Source organism: Magnolia sinica, chromosome 5 (assembly GCF_029962835.1).
Source record: "Magnolia sinica isolate HGM2019 chromosome 5, MsV1, whole genome shotgun sequence".
NCBI lineage: Eukaryota > Viridiplantae > Streptophyta > Magnoliopsida > Magnoliales > Magnoliaceae > Magnolia > Magnolia sinica.
Genome location: NC_080577.1, coordinates 57584630 through 57598645, shown reverse-complemented (window position 1 = coordinate 57598645; position 14016 = coordinate 57584630). Strand labels below are relative to the sequence as shown.

The following is a 14016-nucleotide window of genomic DNA, read 5'->3' as shown; positions in this document are numbered from 1 at the left end:
TATCGTTTGTATCAGGTAATTTATCGCAATTTTTGGGAAACATTGGGAAATGATTGAAAATTTCAATGAAACTTCAGGGATTGTTAAAAAAGACCTCAATACACACTTTTAAATCATAACATCTCAAAAAAGAAGTGCACATAATAGGTTTCATTTGTATGGGTCCTAAGCTATGCGTTGTCTGACTGAACCAATGCAACTATATTCAAATTGAATGCATAACATTTAAAGTGTATGTGATGATAATTTCATCAAACACTCCTAAATACTTTGAAATTAGTCTCAAATAACAGTTAGTTGAAGGGAAATTTCAAAAAAAATAATAATAATAATAATCTTTTATTAAAAATTATTTTTATTTTCCAAAAATTGACAAGGACTTAACAAATCAGTAGATCAGCCCTCGGACACTCAAATTTCGAAATTAAAATGTTTATGATAATCATTTCATCAAATACTCCTAAATACTTCAAAATTAATCTCAATTGACAGTTGGTCAAAGGAATTTTTTTGAAAAAAACATGGAGAACATGAAAAACCAATGGATTTGTAACCATTTGACATTTATTTAACATAATTTCAACAAAAAAAAAAAAAGGGATTGAAAATTGAAAATGCTCACCAAATCAAACATGTAGGATATATCGGCTACCTATGCGTTTCGTATTGCACGGGTGGGATACAAGATATATCGTGGGATATATAGGCCGATATTGTTGATATTTAAAACATTGATGCGAAGAGCATACCCCATAAATAAAGTCTAATTGTAATTCCCATGTGTGGACTTGAAATTTGGGCAATGCATGCGAACTCCCTTCGCTATCTCTCTCAAGTGCTAGATTAGGCACGAGGGCCGAGAAATCCGACTCCATCGAGTCACATGTGAGCTTGAGAGACGTTATCCTGGAGTTGGGCACATGTGGTAGCCCCTGTCTCCTCACTCCTACTGCTATTTGAAAGAACACACGTCTCCTGAAGAGGAATACCACCTGCTATATCTGTTGTCTTCTCACGTACCTTGCTGGCAAGGTCCTTGTATGGAAAGCTACATGTCGGCTTTTAAATCTTTGTTTCCTCACTCCTATCACACAAAGCTACAGCGTTGGCACCGAAGCTAGAAACGAGTCTCACCTCTCTTGAACCACACCTAGAGAACCATTTGGAGACCGAGCCTCTACTCGATCTAGGAGTGACGTCCGAATCTCCGGGAAAAAAGTTGGCATGAAGGCAGACATATATGGATGTGGTTGTGCCACGCCACCAGGTCGAAATTCTCAAGCCTCTTCTCTCATACGGGCCAAGCCGATGTGAGACACGTATTCTTCCCAGACATGCATCCCATACGATACGAGCCTCCTCCACCCGTGGTTCGCTGGAGTAGGTAATTGTTACTCCATTAGCAATTTCTTCAGCCTGATCAAGCCCCTCTGCCCTCCTCCCAACTCCCATTTTCTCTCCTTCTTCACCCCATCTACATGGATTCATCCAACTAACCTCCCGAAGAACCCCTACCGAAATTTGTTCATTTCCCACCCACAATTTGATCGACTTTGAATCAGCCCATATTGCTCGTGTTCTCATGAAAATTCTGGCGGCACTTAATATCTTCCCCTTCCTTAGTTGTCGGATCTATGGCTGTGACCACCCCCAAGCATGAACCTAATGCTTCAAATACCTCCATTACCTCCGTCACCCAAAGCTCCAACGGAATCCCCTAGAAGAGATACCATACATCAACCTCATCAAAGAAGGATTTCTCCACCCATTTTCGGATCCCCATGATTGGCCCTTATTTGAAGAGAACTCCTGCTACTACAATGAAATCCATATCTGTGTCTGTTCTGACGAAGACCAACAACTCCTTTTCCCCCATCAGTTTGATTAGGCATTCTTCCTCCTTTAAACCACAACACAAGTTACACAACTGAAACCAGCCGCGAATTTCCGATAGTGTATCTCCCTCCCTTGTTTAGACGAACAGCGAGTGTTGTAGTTGCGATCAAGTCGACTACAAAACCTCTGGATTAACCCTGACTACAGAACCCATGCCCAAAGCTCCTATACTCACACTAGTCTCCTCCAGGAGACCCCCCTTCGAACTCCTCTATCCCCCTCTAACCCCATTTTGGATCCTAATCTCCTCTACCCCGAGTATCCCTCCCTCCCTATTAACACCCAATTTCCTTCCCCGAGTATTCTCTCCCTTTAGGGGCCAACTATTGTTCCTAAATTCCGGCCCAAAATGAGCTTTCTGTACTAGGATTGCCTACCCCTTATAGATCCTTCCATGCACCTGATCGATGGCCTTTCTCCATTTCCTCCGCAGACAGCATGCGCACAAAAGTGAAATCCCTTGGTCAGGCCAACTTCATGTCCTCAGGAATCACAACTTCGACCACATACGCTAAAGACAAAGTGAGTCGGAAAGTCCCGGATCGGGAGTCATCCGGACTCCCTGTTACCCTCTCTTCTTGGAAACAAGCTGTCAACCCTCTTCATCACAAGCTTCAAGCAAAGCAATTTCCTCCCCCTTATGGATCTTGCCCCTACCTTTTCCTCCATTAGTTAAACAACTAATTTGATTCCCACTTTCGACGATACCAATGGTTGCGGGAGGAAAATCTTCTCTCGAATGACAAGGTTCCTAGCGGAGTGCATCTTCATCGCAAGCAAAGCTAGTTGGTTTGTAATTGGAAATCCCAACTACGGATGATTGAAAAATCATAAATGGGGAAAAAAAAAAAAAAAAAAAAAAAAAAAAACAGGAGTGATGAATTTTCATCGACCATAAATGTGCATTGTGCTGAATTTTGGGTTGTTTAAAGTTGAGCTTGTTAACTACAACAGGAGGAACCCCAAATAAAACAATCTCCCGCATAATACCGGTAACATAATAAATGAAATTTTCTTGTAGCATATAAGACATGTAGATGCACCTGAGACAAACTTTCTAATATACCTTGCCCTTATTCGAGCATACATCGCTTGAAATCAAATAGTGCCACATTCTCAAAAGCTGCGACTTATATTTTCATTCAATTGCCTTATTGATGTGCCCCCACACACAAAAAAAAAAAAAGAAGATAAATGACAATATAAAATGATGATCAACAGCTCCCATATAACCCAGAACTCGACCTGTTGACAGAGTTTTGTTGTTTAACTCTTGAGTCTAAAATTCAGTTTTCTACAAAACCCACAAGCGTTTCATTGATATGGACAAGACAGACCAATTCCTCATTCAATTTTTGAGTGTTTGAACATTGATAGTTTTCAGTCAGCAACTCCAACGCAAAGGACCCCCTTCCCCTTGATAGAGTGGAATGGCAGAACAGGATTTATGTATCCAGCCCCAATTAGTTGGGATAAGGCTTAGATGATGGCAATTTTTTTAAAGAGAAACATACAAAACAGAAATCATTGAGTCAATTTCCATATCATGATCATGCATACCAAAATGCAATCATATTCTCCAATGCAATTAATCAAGATTCAGTAGAAAAACAACAATTTTAACCTCTGAAGGTATTGATGTGTTAATTCTCCACTTGTGATTGCTCCAAGGAATAGAGAAGAATCGAATCCAAGGCTCTTCATCTTCTCCAAGGTCGTTGAAGCACGTCTAGAAGAATTGCTAATGATAACCATCTTAGCACCATCAATTGCTAGCTTTTCTACTGTTTAAAGCAATTGGCATATAAGAATTGTTTCATCACCCAACCAAAAATGAAAATTATGCATTGCCAAAACCAATCTCAAAAAGCTCACCAATAACTGAAAATTACATAAAACATACATGTTGATATGGCACCAGGATAAGGCTTCTTCCCATCATGAAGGACTCCAAACTGATCTAAGAACCATGCCTACACATATTGCAAAAACAAATAAATAAATAAAATAAAGGCCTTGAAAAAGAGAGGAGTCTAGCACAAATGATGATAGCTTGTCTAACATTAATGTGTCTCCATATGAAATAAATAAATAGATGCATATGTGTATGTGTGCTTGTCATAAGACTCCATAACTGGACCATAGATCAAAACACAATGATAGAACAATCATAACCATGTAAAACACATCATACAAAAATCACCATCTGGATGCCATTGGGTTTTGTAGTCCATTTTCTTAAATGGTTAGGACTGTTCATTCACTTCGATATTTTGGTCTACAATCCGATCATGGCTGACCCCAGTGAGTGAAAGGTTTGATCATAATACAAGCCATGTGTACGATATCACTTCATCTTAGATGTGGCTGTATAATGATCCAAATCTTTTGTTCAATGGGGGCCAACCCTGAACAGGTCATAGACCCGGTCAAAGTGATCGCAATCCTAATGATTTAAAAAGGGAATACAAACGCCACTAATATCCAGGTAATAATATTTGTACAACATATATACAAAGTCGGCATTGTCCAGTACCATGCGGCCATGATTTTTCCCAACATCTACACTGTTGGCATTTTCTGCCAACTATGATTTTGATCTTATGGCCTTTGGCCCATGGATCCTACTGATAAATGAAAGGATCAGATTACGTATGCCATGTATGCAATCTGAAGGTCCATTTGGCGCACGTTATAGAGCTATACAGAATCGTGGATAGCACTGTCGGGATATGATTATTTCACAATGAGTATGGTTATGACGACAATGGACATTGATCTTTGGCAGTGACAGTAACTATTTATATAAACCTTTCAGAATAGTTTTTTTTTTGTTTTTAAAGATGAGGATTTTATTAGGCGGAAGCCGAAAAGAAGAAAAGGAAAGGAAAACAGAAAATACAAATACAACAACCAGCCCTTAACTGGCAAGAAACCCCAAAGAACTGAAAAGCTAAGAAGCCCAATCCCTAAACAATACAAACTCTACAGAACATCCCAGCAGATGAAGTCTTAAGATTTTTAAAACAACAATTGTTCCTCTCAGCCTATACAGCCCACAACTGCCATAAGAAGAAGAACCCTCCACTTCTTTTTCCCAATAATCCGTCCCGGATCCGCATGCTAGATGCAAAGCAGACCATCGATAGAGTTGGACATAGCCCACAAGACCCCCGCCAAACAAAGAACACTCCATTAGACATCCATAGAGAAAGGATAGTGGATAACGAGATGATCCACTGACTCCTCGGCCTGAAGGCACAACAAACAAATGTTCAGAAGAATCATGCCTCTTTTTCTCAAGTTGTCGATCGTTAGCACACAATTCCTACCCACAAGCCACCCAAATACCCCTTTGGGGGGGACGCCAAAGAACCAAACCAAACCCGTATAGCAACATCTAGTTGACACTAGAGGAGCATCTAAAGATCAATAGAACGATCGCATCGAGAAAAGACTGGAGTTTGCAAAAGGCCAACAAAGGAATCTTTCGAGTTTGAAACAAGGAAATGATCCTACAGGCCAGAAAAGAGTTAAGGTCCGGAATTTCAGAGTAATAAAGGTTCCTACAAAAGGCGGGGGAGACAAACCCCTCCTCTGTCACTAGAGAAACAATCAGCCAACGAAACATTCGGATTGGGACTAATAACAGAAAGGGCTAGGAAAGATCCGGAAAGAGGGGGGGATCCACACCAAAGATCCAACTAGAAATTAATCTTGAAGCCATTGCCCAAGGAAAAGGACAACCTTGCAAAAACTTTAGGGGCCACCTTGGCTATATCAAAATAAGGAAGCACGGTATAGAGAGGAGGATTTAGTCCACCATCCTTGAGGAGTTAAGCCATATTTAGCAGAGATAATCATCCTCCAAAGATTATCATCCTTGCACCCAAAACTCCAAATCCATTTGCCTAATAGAGCTTCATTGACTACCCCCAATCTTTTTATTCCCGCTCCCCCTTCGTTGAAAGGGGTACAAACCTCCCTCCAATTCAACAGCAGGAATTTCTTTAAGACCAAACCTCCTTGCCACAAAAAAAAAAATAATAATAAATAAAATAAAATAAAATAAAATAAAAATCCTTCAGATCTTATCAATCTTCAGGATGACAGACTTTGGACGATGGAAGAGAGACATGAAATAAATTGGCAAATAAAAAAGGGAGGCCTTTGTCAAATTCAATCTACCACCAAGGGATAACATATTGTATTTCTAGGAGGAAAATTTCCTCTCCATTCTTTTGATAATCTTATACCAAAGATACAACAAGGGTTTCCCTATACACAGGGGAAGACCCAGATAAGTAGTAGGCGGAGTACCAACCCTCAGCCAAAGGATTCAGCAAGGGAAGATATTGGGTATAAATTGATCCCATAGAACTCACACTTTGATAGGTTCATCTTCAAACCTAAGACCACCTTGAACCAGAAAATGGTCAAGCTAAAAAAAAATCACCACATTATAATTAGCTTCACAAAATAGCAGGGTGTCATCAGTAAATTGAAGGTGAGATGCGCTGGGGGAAATTTTCCACCTAGAATCCCCTAAAAAGCCCCGATTCCTGACCCCTGGACAACATACGACTAGTGTTTGAAATATCGGTATCACGTTACATATGATCACCCTGCAGAAGACCCCTGGATGCCCTAAAGAAGCCAAATGGGATATCCGTTTATAAGAACTGGAAATCTAGGAGAAGAAACACAGTTTCTTATCCAAGCACTCCACTTAACACCAAAGCCCAACCTTTCCCGCATGAAATCCAGAAAAGCCCAATCTAGACATGATCATAGGCCTTCTCAGGATCAAGTTTGCAAATATTTTTTGACCCTCCCTCTCTATTTCACATTCCCCATAGGAAGATCCAACAATATTTGCTCAACCAATTTGAAAATCCCCACATAGAAGAAGTAGCCGAAGACCCATTCAGTTTCTCATGGATAAATTGAACCACATTAAAATCACCTCCCACACACCATGAGAGATGCCACTTATCTATAGCAAAAGAAAGATCAATCCAGAATGAGATGCCGGATGATGAAGGACGTAATGACCCCATAATGGTCCATTATGGGACCGATACAGGTTTTTGGGATTTTTTTCAATCAAAAGAGAGAGAGAGAGAGAGAGAGAGAGAGAGAGAGAGAGAGAGAGACCGTAACAGCCATTACAAGGGGACATAATGATCGTTACAGCCTGTATCGTAAAGGTAACAGTGGTGGCCGTTACGGCCACCTTTGCGGTTACAGAATACCTTGTCTCAAAGAGCCCAGCGAGGAGACCCCATCCACTAAGACCTATAAACCCCCCTCTGCCGCAAGCTTAAACCAAGCGATATAATCTTCATCCTTGTTTCCAAACACCATGCCTAAAAGCCTCCCGACATGGCATACACTATCCCTAACCCATTGTTTCTTCTTTATAGCTTCCACAAGACCTTCTAAAACCTCATCTGGAATGGTCACCGAATAAACACCCCCTTGAGGAACCCTAGAATCGTCCAAAGCAAAGGAAGCCCTAAGGGGAGAAACCTCTAACGCATCCTCGAGGGGCACCTAGGCCAATTCATTCAACCGCCTAACTTCTGGCTGAAAAGAGGAAACAAGGGAGGGACCATCTTGAGTAATCGGGACTAAGGCTAGAGGGCCAACCAAGCCATGGGGACAACCTAAAGGAAGACCCGAAATAGAGAGGGAACTGAGGGGAACCATAGAGACATGGGATGACGGAGGAGTGAAAAAGACTTCGATGGAATGGGAGGGGGGGAGAGAGATCAAGCAACCCGATGGAACAATTAACACGTGTCCGCATAATGAGCAAATGGACGGACACGATTGACCATGTTTCTCAACACAGAAACCATCCCCTCTTGTGTTTCACTGCCCGAAAAAAAGAAAATTGGGAACAGATGTCACAACAACTATCCCTCTTTCACTATTAACTTGACATGTCACCCCCCACATTAACTCCACTTCTAGACGAGATGCAGCCAACCGCCTCCATCAGGCAGATCTCCTCTTGACATATGGCCCGAGCAAGGCTCAAGGAGAGATCTTTATTACTCCGGGTAGAACACGTGGCCGATGCAAAGGTCGAGGTAGGAAGGTACTCATTTCTTGACACGTACCCAATACGATGCTTGAAGAACATCTTGGGCCATGCGCGCCAATTTACGCTAGCTCGAAGGTACTCATTTCTTGACACGTACCTAATGTGACGCCCGAAGAACCTCTCGGGCCGTGGGCGTCATTAATTGGCGAGAAATTAGAGACCGGGAGGGATGAATACCACGAGAAAGCTTTGGATTTGAAGCGTAGATGATTGTAGGAGGAGAAATATGGATGAAAGGTGGGGGCGAATAGGGATAGGTATGGCTTCGCACCACAGTAGTCAGCCCTTCGAGGAAGGGAGGGTTTCACACCCAATTGAATCTCCACAACTCAGAAATTTAGAGGAGCAGAAAAACGCAGCAATTTTATTAATCTTCAATGACTCAAAAAGACTACAAGGGGTACATATTTATAATAAAACCCTATACCCCAAAACTTGCGCCTGTGAGCAACCTATTACTTGGAGACGAAGTAATAAAAAATAACAACTAATTAAAGCAATTTAAACCGTCCATGATATTCCTAATAACAATAATAAGCAAAACCCAAAGTACTAGATTAATTAGAATAGTGAGCCACGATCATGAGAACCCATGGTGGGATTCACATGACTATTGGGTCCACTCCAACGAACCAAAACGCAGTCTTGTAACTAGGAGGCCCCCCCTGGGTCGTCATCGATCCAGATTGATGGTGGGGCCCTCTTCCTTGCGTACGTGCGTAGGGGGACGTGCATGTGCACGTGATGTCCCCATCAACTCTCCCGGCTTCGAAGATTTCGCCACTGGCGAAACAAAACTCCTAAACCGCTCCAAGATGTCAAGATCAAGTCTCTGAAGCTCCTCCTTAGTAAGCCACGTACTGTCTGAAGCTGGGCGTGACTGCTACTTAACCAGGTACTTCTGAAACCAGCCGTCCGACGTGGATATTATCTGATGGTCCAAAATATCCTCTATCTCCTCTCTAGGTGTGAGAAGGGTAGTTATAGGAGGTAGAGACTGGGAAAATAGCTCGGGAATGGTAGTTATGGGATGTCGAGGCTGAGACGATGGGTCGAGAAGGGTAGGTATGGGACGTAGTATCTGGGAAGATGGGTCAGGACGAGTAGGTATGGGAGGTAGAGGCTGGGAAGACGGGTCAAGAAAGGGCCATGGATCAAGGGAAAAGTCTGGGGAATCAGGATGGTTAGGCGAAAGGCTAAACAATGCATCAGTGGCCCCCTTAAATGCAACTAGATCCTCCACATTGAATGTGGAACTAATTCCCATGGAGGGTGGAAGATCTACCTCATACACATTGAGACCGTTTCGTTTTATAATTTTGAATGGTCCGGCGCTACGCGCGTGTAATTTACAAACGGCTCCCTGAGGGTACCGCTCTGGCTTGATGCGGACCATCACAGAGTCTCTTACATTGAATTCCTTGAAACGTTTATGTTGGTCTACAGAAAGTGTGTAATGTTCATTACTAGTCATGATCTTCTACCTAATGTCTTGATGTCATGAATGAATGTAATGCGCAAAAGACTCTGCAGACTCTGACGACCTATGGGACAGTGATATAAGGACAAGATCAATAGGTTTCTTAAGTTTATAACCAGTAATGACTTCAAAAGGACTTAGACCTGTGGACCTATCGACAGAACTATTAAACACAAACTCGGCTATAGATAGTATGGTGTCCCATGTCCTGGTGTGTTGTATATCCGTCATAGGGAGAAACTCATCCGGTAAATCATCAGGAAAGATATCACGAAACTCATCCACTACCAGAATGGCCTCAGTGGGTAACTCTACACTAGCCTCTGGTGCACTCTCTCTAACCACAAGGTTGTACATGTCGTACCACTAAAAAAGGTGGTCCATGTCTGCCAACCAATCTTGAAAAGCTTTAGGGTCCAAGTGGCCATCAAACGTGGGGGCATCTACTCTAAGTCCTTTGAGAAGTTGCGCATCGGTGTCATAGGGGTCTTGATGTACCTCACAGGGTGGGTGCACGGGTGCGCGCCCAAAACCGATTCCTTGGTCTATCCTCTTGACCACCTGCCTGAGATTGGGCATCTTCCCCAATGGTGGGGTTTGCCCTGGCGGAGGTCTCTAGTTGGGTAATGCTCACATCAAGTTGTTCAAAGCGTTGGTCCATACGTTGTTCCAAGCGCCTACCCAAAGACTCAAACTGTTGGGTCAGCTTGTTCATTGGCTCTTACAATTGCTCCATGTTTAGTGTAGGGTGCAAGCCAAAACCACGACCCATACGTGTAGGCATACAACTACTAACTCAATTTGAGGACCTTCTACTACGACTATATGCACCTAGATAAGACTAAATGCTCCTACATGACTCTATATGGAGAAAACGACACAATACTACTCAATTTCCAGCAACCTATCTGCCTAAAAAAATCTGTCAACAAAAAATCCAGCAAAGAGATGCGGATTCTCTGATAGCAGAAAATTCAGCAGCCTATATAAGAAATTATGGACATCTAAACAACTCTATATGATGATACTTAATGCATAATTGACACAATTAAACTAAACCCTAAACATGTAATGCTTTCCCCTATAAAAACCTTGATCTTTGATACCAAATTTGATGCAAGACATGAAATTCAAATATGATGTGCAAGATTTTCAGGCTTTAGATCACGTTAGTTCAGAAACAATTACACAAAATTCCATATCCCACACAAGTTCAAGCATTCAATCAAAGGGAATCTATGCAGGCCCAGGCCTACACAAGCTAAGGTTGGATCAATCAAACTTATAGACCAAACAATACTCAAAGGAGGGTAAATTCATCCACACATGCACAGAAATAATTCCCAATCCAAGCGGTTCACAGATTTCAATTCGGAGAACCCTAAGGTTGAAGAAAGGGGCATAAAATTGAGGATGTGGGTAATTTAGGGTTAGGGTTAGGGATTTGGGGTGAAAGAGTGAAAGAGAGGAGAGAGACGAACCAAAGAAGTACCGCACGTGTGGACAGCAGCAATGGCCCAGACGCACGTGCATGTGATCCCGGCCGCACGTGTGTGGGGCCCATTATTCAGAAAAAAGCCACCTTGGCCCTGGTCGGCCAGGGGTGGCCTCCAAAACCCTCCAAATTTCAGCTCGATCCGATGCACGATTTGTGTGTGGTGCTCTGCCAAAGTTTCAGCCCTCCTATAGGGCCAGATTCTAGAAATTTGCTGTAGAGAGAAAAACGGCTGCAATAGAGGATGGATTTGAAGCGTAGATGATTGTAGGAGGAGAAATATGGATGAAAGAAGGTGAGGGCGAATCGAGATAGGTGTGACTTCACACCACGGTAGTCGGCCCTTCGAGGAAGGGAGGGTTTCACACCCAATTGAATCTCCACAACTCAGAAATTTAGAAGAGCAGAAAAATAAGGCAATTTTATTAATCTTCAATGACTCAAAAAGACTACAAGGGGTGCCTATTTATAATAAAACCCTATACCCCAAAACTCATGCCATGTGCGCAACCTATTACTTAGAGACGAAGTAATCAAAAATAACAACTAATCAAAGCAATCTAAACCGTCCATGATATTCCTAATAACAATAATAAGCAAAACCTAAAGTACTAGATTAATTAGAATAGTGGGCCACGATCATGAGAACCCATGGTGGGATTCACATGACTATCGAGTTCACTCCAACGAACCAAAACGCAGTCCTGTAACTAGGAGGCCCACCCTGGACGTTCTCTTCAATCCAGATCGATGGTGGGGCCCTCCTCGTCCTTGCGTACGTGCGTAGGGGGGTGTGCGTGTGGACGTGCACGTGATGTCCCCATCACTCCGTCCTAAATCTGGACCAATCAAACCACTTACAAATCCCCTCCATCGGTCCAACCCAATGTAAATTACCTATAAACATTATTTTATCAATATCAGAATAAGGCCTGAGAGAGACCCAAACAGCCAAGGGAGAGAGCAAATGCAGGATAATGTCTCCCAAATTCAACAAGCAGTAAAATTGAAACTAGGATGACAGATCCTGCAGTCAAAAGCCTTGATGAAGAGACACCACCACACAACATTGGAGAGGGCAAACTCTAAAACATGAATCGATGGTTGACCCCTTTTTTCGTAGACACCTCGTAGGATGGGGATTCCATCAAAGGGGAAGGGAGATAAAGAGCAGCTGGGGTGGGAGGGAATGGGAGCATCCGGGGAGGAGGGGGCTACCATCTAGATCTCTGGGAGGAGGAAGGGGAGAGGGGATGGCCGAAGGGTTAGGGGGGAGGGAATCGGCTTCGGGACCCTAAGAGGAACGTGAGCAATCCCACTTCCCTGAAAAGCATCCTTGTGGGACACTAAGGGACCTACAAGAACATAGATTCTTCCTAATGCAACATAGATTCTTCCTAATGCCACCGAAGTTAAGGGAGAAGGGGATGGGGAGCGAAAATGAACTTTCGGAGGGGGTGTTTGGCCTAGAGATTAGGATTCACCTCCCTAATCTCCGAGTTCACCTTCTTCGGCCCATAGTGCGCCACATAAACACGGATTTCCTTTCTGTAAAATTTTTGACCTTCCAGCCATTCTACAAACCTCAGAAGCTCCTCATAACTATTCATCCTCACAAAAGCAAACCCCCTGATGGAGGCGGACCCTCATTCCTTCAGGATAACTTCCCTTACCTTCCCAAATCTCCCAAAGACCCTCTGGAAATGGATCTCCATCCCTGTCAACAAAGAGTGTGGGGAGTTCTCTCAAAGGGTTAAAAAAGGCGATCAGAGCTTATCGAAGCTGATGTTTCTTAGCACCCACCTTTAACCACCCTCTGGAATCATCGAACCGCTCGAATTCCTAGAACTTCCTTCTTTGCACATCTGGAGAACTCCACTGCTGGCTCTAGAGCAGACCTTCCCTAAAGATAACCCTATCATACCAATCACATCTAACACTTCCTTTCCTTTCTTACTTTGATCGGTATCATTGTTATGCCTGCGATGGTCGGAACTACACCTTCAAATAGAAACGTAATCTCTCACGAAATCACCATCTAAATCATCGGAACTACCATGAGCAGCGTACCAACTTTATGGATGCGACAAGAAACTTGAGATCCTGGATGGCTCCTACTTCAAGTCCTTCCTCTCCCTGTGTTGGACCCAAGAGTGGGATCTTCCTTTTGATATTAGTCGACAAGGGATCGAAGCTGACCTCGAAGCGACTTCGTCAACCTTGACCTAGAGATCTTTCTTTCAGATATTGGTCAGACAAGAGCCCGACCTGTAGATTTAAAATGCTTTTCTTTCTCACTTATCTTCATTTTGGGATTATGGTAACTTTGAAAGAAGCTTGGATCCCCAACCTTGTGAACAATGATAACTGTCTGGATGACACAAATTGAACATATGTAAACTTGATTTATAATGCGTACATTTACCCACCTAATGAACATATTGACATTATTTTCGCACTATTAGTTATCAAGTATCCAACATCTATGCATGTGGAAGATGTTTACAAGATCTGGACTTTTTTTTATCAATTAAGCCACACAATCGATGAAAACCTATGGATGCTACGGTTAACCAAAGGGTGCAATTTTTGGGGTATGACCTCTCTATTGCATGCTACAATAGATAAATAGTACAGATCTCATACATGTATGCCACATGTAGAGATCTTTTGTTTGGAAGATAACAGTAAATTTATTAAATGAAAGGAGCATCAAGTTGACGCGAAACACTATACAAAGGAAAGGGAGCAAACAAGCACCACAACAAATTACAAACCCCCCCACAAAAAACACCCATTCACTAGCAAAACCCATTGCTCCCAAAGTCACCCAACCCAGAGTGTGGCTTGAATTTTGAAAGCGCCTCCCATTCCTCTTTTCCCAAATTGGCCATAGGCCCACCAACAAACCCAAACGCCAAATTTCCCTCTAGTCCTTCCCAACCTCCACACCGTGCCAACCCACGAGGAATTGTCCAATAGAACTCAACAAAGCCCAAGAAACCCGAAACTTGGAAAGTAAGTCATTCGATA

At 42.7% G+C, this 14016-nt stretch overlaps 1 protein-coding gene across 1 annotated transcript in view; it reads right to left on the bottom strand.

Annotated features, from left to right (window-relative positions):
• Window positions 1-14016, bottom strand: part of LOC131246063 (uncharacterized) — a 109897-nt gene that overhangs the window by 60040 nt on the left and 35841 nt on the right. Inside the window, exons 3-4 of the mRNA XM_058245922.1 lie at window positions 3800-3869; window positions 3521-3680 (exon numbers count right to left, since the gene is read on the bottom strand). Of these exons, the coding sequence (XP_058101905.1) occupies window positions 3521-3680; window positions 3800-3869 (230 nt within the window). The remainder of the gene's footprint in view (window positions 1-3520; window positions 3681-3799; window positions 3870-14016) is intronic.